At 37.1% G+C, this 9,020-nt stretch overlaps 1 protein-coding gene across 1 annotated transcript in view; it reads right to left on the bottom strand.

Moving 5' to 3' along the window:
- The window catches only part of PRKAR2B (protein kinase, cAMP-dependent, regulatory, type II, beta), a 112,699-nt gene that overhangs the window by 42,634 nt on the left and 61,045 nt on the right, over positions 1-9,020 (bottom strand). The window contains exon 3 of the mRNA XM_006882624.1: positions 1,959-2,011. Within this exon, the coding sequence (XP_006882686.1) occupies positions 1,959-2,011 (53 nt within the window). The remainder of the gene's footprint in view (positions 1-1,958; positions 2,012-9,020) is intronic.

Below are 9,020 nucleotides of genomic sequence, written 5' to 3'. Positions count from 1 at the left end.
AATATACATATTATATAGCTATGTTTTTAAGGGAGATTAAGGATGCAGTTTTTACTGGTAAAATTATTTCTCTCCAAATTATTGAGGTGCAATACTGTCAGTCTGAGGACAAAAGTGTGTCTTATTCAGGCTGTGGTCTTTTCAATCACTTGCTATGCTACTGAGAGCTGGACAGTGGATAAGGCTGACTGAAGAACAGATAGATGGCTTTGAGCTGTGGTGTTGGAGAAGAGCACTGAACATCCCATGGAATACCAAAAGAACAAACAGATTTGTCTTGGAGAAGGTACCAGAGTGCTCTTCAGAAGCAAAGATGATAAAGCATCATCTCACATATGTCGGGCATGTAACTAGGAAAGGCGATTCCTTGGAGAGGAACATGATGCTCGAAAAGCTGAAGGGACAGGGAAAGACCGGAAGACACTCAATCATATGGATTTACAGAATGACTGTAGCAATGGACCCGAGTGTGCCGGAAATTGTGAGGATGGCACAGCAGAGAACAAGGTTCAGGACCAGGTCTAGATCTGTTGTTCATAGCGTTGCTATGGGTCATACTTGACTCTACAGCACCTAACAACAAGAACGATGCCAATGATTTAAAGATGTTGCATCTGCCTTTCTATATTAACATTTTCTTTTATTTAAGTAATTTTTCAGAGCTACAGTAATCTGTTTTTCTATCTACTTTTTTATTAAAAGGCCAAGAGGGGGAAAAGCAGACTTCTGCAAATTCTGTTCTTGTCTTAATTATCCAGTGCTGCTATAATAAAAATACCAAAACTGAGCTGCTTGTTATACAAGCATTTATCTTCTCACAGTTGAGGAGGGCACTGGCTCTGGGGGGGAAGGCCTTCTCTCTGGTGGCTCTGGAGGAAAGGAATTCTTTCCCTAGCTCTCTAGTGACCTTCTTGAAGCATGAGGTCCTGCTTCTCCAACTCTGCTTCCTAGCTTGCTTGTTTAACATCTTTTATATCTCAAAAGAGACTGACTCAAGACACATCTAATATTAAACTTGCCTCATTAATATAAATATAATACTATAATCACAGGCAATGCCTTAGGTGAACAGGAAAAATAATTCAGTGCATAAAAGTACTTAAAAAGAAAGAAGTAACTGATCACTTTCCAGGCACAGTAATCTCGGTTTACTTTTTACTGAATAAACAGTAAGAAAACTGAGCTAAAGTACACAGTTTCAAAATGGATTTAGGGGACAATGAACACATTTGTACAAAAACTTGTACAAGAAGCCTCTAAGATACCAGTTTCTAAGCAAATGGATTCTCACAGATTTAAAAACTAAGCTAGTAACTACTGTACTTTGATTTGTTTCAGAGAAAGCTTCTGTTATTATGAATTACCAGAAACATAAAGTCTTTCCCAGTATTTTTCTTCACTGCAAATACTGTCTTAGAAAAAGAACATGATTGCTATGAGAAAAGCAACTGAAAACATTTTTTTCATCATCTAACTGTATTCTGCAAAGGAAATAAACCCACAAATATAGTGAGTTTCTATGTTCATCTTTCACTTTCTCCAAAAAGGGGTCCTGTAAGTCTCCAAAGACACATTTCTTCCTAGAATCCTAAATAAGAACACGGCAGCAAAACTACCTGAGAAAAAAAGGAACTCTGCAAAACTTCACATGAACTAGGTTTTCAGAGATAAGACTAGAGAAGAACACTGTATTTTACAAATAATACATGAATTAGACATTGGTCCCTACTCCTCATAAGCATGCTATACCACCTTGAGGAAGGAGAGAGGGAGAGTAGGACACAACAGGGAAAGTCTACAATGCATGTGTTATTTTTGTAAAATCAGAGTCATCAAAACAATTCCTTTATGTCTCCCACTAACCCATATGGCTGTTGTTGATATCTTTTCTGATGCAATTTTCTTTATACAACACAGCAGTGAAAATTTAAAATCAATTTATTCCGTCACTTACATACCCTGGATTCTGCATCATCTTCTTCTTCATCAGGATTATAGGCTTCTGCACATACTAGAAAGACAAAAATGAACATGTGAAACACATTACAGAATTTCACTAAAAATTAATTAGCAGAAGCAATCATACAGTGTAAAAGCAAATACCAGTTTACCTCATTCAGAGGTAATTCTACTCCACCTGACCCCACTTCACTCCAGTCCCCCAAAACTGGCTTCATACTGCAATTTATAAGCATTTTGTTTTAACTACAAAGCTGCATTTTAAGCCTGTGGCCTTGCATATTGCTATCGCCTACTTACAGAAATATAGCTTAAAAGAATCTCCTTTTACAAACTACAAAAATGTTCAAGATCTAAAAATTAAAAGAACAGGAAAAAAAGAAAACCAAACCTTATGAAATGATTAATCATATAATTATGAGTAAATTAAATAAATCTAATTTCCCAAGAATAAGTTCTTTATTTTAAAAAAATTATTTTATTATTTTTTTGTGTGTGTACCATCAAGTTGGATCCGACTGGTACAGGAGGAGATTGCCCCTCCTTCTCCAGCAGAGCATCTGGTGGATTCGACCCACACACTTACATTGTGTTTCATATGATCACCCCCATACATTGTAAAATTAAAATTAATCACCATTTATTGATCTGTGCCTACTGTATTTCCTTTATTCCAAATTGAATTCATATTGTATATAACCATTTTTAAGTGGCTTACTTCAGTTCACATTACAAAAATTTCTCATGGAATTAGAAACATTTGGTAAACACTGAGTTTAAGGAACTGCAGATTATTTATCATGTGGTATATAAGATGGACATCTAATTGGCTTCCAGTATTTCTCTATTAAAACAACACTGCAAAGAAAAATTTCATAGATAAGTATTGGTTTACATTTCAGTTTCTGTTGTAGCAATAATTCCCAAATACCATTCTGGGAGACTAAAGGTATAAAAATTCATGTCATATTTATCACCAGTTTCTTTCCAGGAGGACTGTCCTATAAAGAATCAATATAACAGAACTGGATACTGTTTACACTCTTTGCCAATTCATTTTTTTAAAAAAATCAACAAAAAAATTTCAATTATTGAATGTGAGTAACTCTGAAATGTTTATAAGCTGATTCTCTTCCCCCTTTTTCATCTTCATCTATGGAGAAGCTTTTGGTTTTCTTTGTGACTTACATCAGTCTTCTAATCTGGCATTATCTATCATATTTCTCACAACTCTTTCATCCAGCTTACCTCTAACTACAAAGCTTTTCAGATTGTGAATGTTTTTATGTTTTCAATATCATGAACTCCATCTGGGAACAAAATTCCACAATGTGAGTTAAACCTTAAGTTAAATATCACGGAAGTACCACTGCTTTTGAGCTTGGAAACTTCTTCCTTATATGAAAATCTTAAGATTTGTTACATCTCTTTTGTGGCAGAGAATTCCAGAAAGATGTTTAACTATGCTTTATTAACTATACAAAGTACAATATCAAGAGGGGTGGGAGCTTAAGTACCACCAAGAAATAGTCTGAAGGAGAAGAAGGTGTCTTTCTGGACCTGGCACTTTAAGGTGGATAGCAGAGAGGGTCAGAACACATGGCAGTGTCCAAGGGAAAGTCAAGCCTAAAGACACTGAAGAGAACAAGAACTTTCTTCCACAACTAACAGAGAAGAGGGGCGTTCTGCTAGAACCAGTACCTTGAAACTGCTAGCCTTCCAAATACCAAGAGGATAAATTCTTGTTTAAGCCACTTGCAGTATCTCCATTACAGCAGCATTGATAAGACAACTGGGCTTGATTGGTTCCATGAACCATTACTGTCCTAAATTTCCAAGCCAATAAATCAAGTTCCACAAGGTTTGTGGTTGTACATAAGCAGTTTGAGCAGGGGCGTGCTCACTGGTTGCCTAGTGGTAAGAACCTGCACTGCAATCCTGAATGCATGTGGTTCAAATCCACCAGCTGCTCCATGGGAGAAGGATGGGCAACTCGTTCTGTGTGATTAAATGCCTCTGAAAACCTGGAGGGTCAGGTATGGGTCGAGTCTGACTTGAAGGTACTCAACAAGAAGAAGAAGCAGTCTCAGCAACTGTTCTGTGTGTTTGCTGTAAATATATCTAATAGTTATAACTTGTTGTGGATAGATGTTGTGTAAGTCTATCTACCCACGACAACACTGATTTCGCTTTTTAAGCCGTGTCTTGTCAGTTGATTGTACTACAGTGGCTTGTGCGTTGCTGTGATATTGGAATCTCTACCTCTCGTATTTCCTATACCAGAAGGGTCATCCTTGGTATAAAGGTGTCAGCAGAGTTTCCAGATAATAGATTAGGAAGACGTCCCAGGTGATCTATTTCTTAAAAAACTAGCCAGTGAAAACCTTATGAACAGTAGCAAAACATGGTTTGATATGGAGCCAGAAGATGAGCTCCCAAGGTCGGAGGATACTAAAACTACAACTTGGGAAGAGATACCTCCTCCAAGTGGCGTGAACTTAACAACTTGCATGAGGTGAAGTATTTAAGATCTTCATCTGCTAATGTAACACCCCTCCAGATGAAATAACTGAAAACTTTCCTTACCCATTGGAACATGGAATATATAAAGTATGAATCCAAAAAAATTTCAAACAGCAAAAAATGAACCAGAATACATAAAGACCAATACTCTAGACATTAGTTGGCTAACATAGACTGGCACCTGCTATTCTGGGATATATTCAGCTAGTCTTTTTTTCTTTTTTCCCCTTGTTGTGTACCGTCAAATCGGATCCAACTGGCCCAGGAGGAGATTTCCCCTCCTTCTCCAGTGGAGCATCTGGTGGATTCAAACCGCGTGCCTTTGGGATTGCACTGCAGCTTCTTGCCACTAGGCCACCAGAGCCCCCTACCAGCTATTCTGAATTGGACAATTATAAGATCTACTATGAAAGGAATAACAAACTGAATAGGAATACTACCATACTGTCAAAAAGAAAAACATGTTTATCTATAATTTATTCACAATGCAAAAGCATTCACTGTATGGATTATAACAAATTATAGATAAAATTGCAAAAAAAAAAAAACCACCCCAAGAATTCTAGAACATGTAAGTACTTTTTTGCATGGCATTTGCACCAAGAAGCAGTCTTTCAAACAAAACAAGGGACTAAAGGTGTTTTCCCACGTTGTATTCTCTCATCATACTTACTCAATCTGTATGTTTAGCAAACAAGCTGAGAAGTTGTGTTGTATGAAGAATTTCATCAGGGATCTGAGGAAGATGCATTAACAGCCTCTGCTATGAAGATGACACAAACCTGCTTGCTGAAAGCCAAGAGGACTTGAAGCACTAACTGATGAAGAGTAAAGCCATCAGAATGGATTAGACCTTTCAAGTAAAGAAAATCCTCACACCTGTCCCAATGTTGTTCTTGATAAAGGTAGAAAAAACTGTAGTTCTCAGGGTATTCAGTTTACTTGGATTCACAATCAACATTTATGGAAACAAGTTAAAAAAACAACAACAAAACACCACAAAATAAACAGCACACTGCATTGAGAAAATCTCTTGCAAAAGATTTCTTGAAACTGTTAAAAGTAAAGATGTCACTCTGGTTACTAAGGTATACTGAAGTCATGGTATTTTCAATTTCCTTAAGTGCATTTGGAAGCAGCACAATTAGGAGAATTGAGACCTGTGAACTGTGGTGTCAGCAATGAATCCTGAATATACTGTGGACTGCCAAAAGAACAAACCAATCTGATCTGGAAGAAAGTGTAGCTAGAATGCTCCTTAGAAGTGTAAGATGGCAAGATTTGGTCCCAGATACTTTGTACACGTTATCAGCAGGAGCCTGTGCTGAGAAATGACATCATGCTTGGTCAAGAAGATAGTCAGTGAGACCTCTGCCAAGATGTCTTTACACAACAGCTGGAACAATGGGCTGAAACCACATCCAGGAGGATGTGGAGGACAAGGAAGTGCTTCATGCTGTTTACTCAGGCCTGCTGTAATCTAGACTTGGCTCAATAGAACCTAACAACAATGTGTCCTATTTCAATCTCAATACACTGCTGGTATGACTCAATACATAATACACTTATTTAAATAATAATCAGCTTAAAATAAGGTTATCATAAAAGCACAGGTGTATTAGACAACAGAGTTCTGAGTCAATACGGATTAAACATAGCTTATTAATGTGGAAATGCCTCCTGCAAAATTAACAAACTTTGCCTTTCCCCATTGTTACCTTATTGCATGTATTCTTTTTAAAATTTTTTATTTTATTAATTTTAATGAACATTTACAGAGATTTTGGATGTATTCTTAACCAAGAAACTAGTTCTCTGAGGGCAAAAGAATTTATCCATATCTATATCTATATATATCTATATCAATATATCTATATCGATATCTCCCTACACAGATTTACACTCAGAAATGGACATGGAATATTAAAATATAAAACTGTGTAATTAAAATGTTATTGGGAAGAATCAGGGGGGAAATTTCCAAGAGGATTCATGGAAGGGGAGTGATTATAAGAAGGCTGACCAACGCTGGCATGAGTAGTAAGGTCTAGTTAATAAGAAGAGAAGCAGAGGATGTATATGGTTGTTAGGCCATCAGAACAGGTTCTCCCATCCTGTTGACTGATATTTCTGCAGGAGAATTTAGCATCTATCTGCTCTGATCTATTAGTTATGACTTTAATATTCTTAATTCACCAAGCAAAGGCAATCAGAAAACATGCCCAAACTGCTGAAGCTCACAAATCCCGTTCAAGCAAAAGGCCTTGTGGGAAGTTTCATTTTCTCAAGTGCTTGGGGATCCTGCAGAGTAAAAGGATGATGTAAAGCACAGATGATTTTTATTACAGCGTATACTTAGATTATTCTAACTTTTTAATTACTTTATATAAATATCTACTCTATATAAAGGGAACTCTGGTGGCCAAGTGGTAAAGGTTTGCACTGTCAACCCCAAAGCAGGTGATTTGAATCCGTCAGCTGTTCCTTAGGACAAAGATGTACCATCTTCCTCCCACGCGATTTACGGCCTCTGAAAACCCACCGGAGAGTCAGCTATGAGTTGGTTCCAGCTTGCCAGTGCGTAACAACAACTCTATTTAAAATACTAGAGAAGGTGAGACAAGCTCCTGTTTTCTAGGTGACCGAAACAAGTCAGAAGTAGAATAAATTATCACTACAATTGAATAAGTTAATAAAGGTATGCTTCAAGTGCTAGAAGAGCACAAAAGAGTGAACCTGCCTGCTGCTGGGAGGGCACAAGAAGGCTTCTCATAAAAGGAGATCCAAAGCAGATGGGTGAACAAGTTTACCAAGAAAATGATTTATTTCATAGCTGGATTCCTAGCGCCAGAGCAACTAGAACACAGTGGGCATTGACAAAATTTTCCAAGTCGACAGTTACTTCATTACTGAGAAATATATTAACTTCTGGCCTAGCAGTGAAGAGTGTGCTGGCAACATAAAGGTACATGGTTCAAATCCACCAACTGCTCCACTGGACAAAGTTGGGCAATCTCTTCTGATGCAACTAACTGGCTCTGAAAACTCACTGGAAGGTCAGCTATGGGTCAGTTCCAACTCGATGGTACACAACAACAAAAACATCTACTACAAACATCTCCAAATCTTTGTGATTTAGTTTCCATTTCAGGACAACGCATCTCAGCTCCACGGGGTCTTTGCAACGGCCACAGAGCACAGAGCTTCTATCATCTGGAATGTTATGTTGGCTGGGCCAACTGTTTACTGGCTTCTAAAGGTTCTGCCAGGAAGCAAATACCATATGGATCACATTTATTGAACACGTAACATGGCCATTTCTAACGTCTACGAGATGGGGAAGCACAATCTGACTATATTCTCAGGACATAAACAAGAAACACATAAGAACAGTTTTGATAGGTGCCACAAAAAACCATCTGAAGATTCCAAATCCAAGGTCTACATAAATTTTCCCTCAATCTCATTTTCTCTTTCTCAGGCAAAGGCTAAGAATGAACACTGAAGAAAAACTAAAATGAACTGCACATTTATTTTATTTTTTAAGAGAAGCTTACTTACAAATCTACAGAACAAGGTTGCCTCATAAACTCTGAACAAAAATCATTATAATTTCCTTAAAATGTCTTTTCAAATCTTAGTTGAATATTTAATATATAAATTAATATTTTATCACTTCCTGCATCAAAATATTAAAAGTTATTAGAATCTATTACTGGCTATAGCCTCGCTACAAAAACAACATAACTGTACCTTTTACCTACTCTGTAGAAATTTTGGCAGGCTTCATTAAATAGTACTTAAGTGAAAATTTAATTCCCAAAGCAACTATATTCATGTCAGCAGAACTTAACTATAAAATTCTGCCCCAGACTTTTAATTGTATAATGGTGTCTTGGTGAAATGATAGAAACATGTTTTCCACTTAATCTGGGACGTTCTAATGCTCCCTGAACTCTCAACAGGGCTTGAATTAGTACTTCATCAATAGTCTTTGGTTCTCTATAGAATTATATTTTAAAATTTTGTTCAGTTGGGTTCTTAAATCATCCAAGATATATAACTACGAAGCATAAGAAATTTCTTTAAAAATTATTTCCCCCTCATTATTACCTCTACTATAGAACATATTAATATCTCATTAGAGAGTTATTTCACTTGCTCTAAATAAGGTTTCTTTGCTCCTTTATACTCTCTATTCCTCTCTTCAAATTCATCACACTCATGTATTTTATAGCTCACATATACATAAATCAGATAACGAAGTCCCTCAGAGCTTGGTGTACTGCCAAGGTTCAAAATGGTTTTTCTAGCCAACAAGTTTGACTTTCACCACATGGGTGGGAAGGAACTGAGCGTGTATAATCATTATGGGATTGGATAGTATTCCCCATCCCATCAAGTTAAATGGAGCAAGTCTAGCAGCAAAGGTGGAAATCTCACTCCCCTCAAGTAAAAGGAAGTAGAGTACAGCATGCATCCTTCAAGGCCAAAGATTCCTGCATCAGTCAGACCAAGATCTCCATGTGAGCAGCAGC

The sequence above is a fragment of the Elephantulus edwardii genome, unplaced genomic scaffold (assembly GCF_000299155.1).
Source record: "Elephantulus edwardii isolate Elephantulus edwardi_28Jun2011 unplaced genomic scaffold, EleEdw1.0 scaffold00022, whole genome shotgun sequence".
Classification (NCBI taxonomy): Eukaryota; Metazoa; Chordata; class Mammalia; order Macroscelidea; family Macroscelididae; genus Elephantulus; species Elephantulus edwardii.
This window is presented reverse-complemented; position numbering and strand designations above follow the sequence as displayed.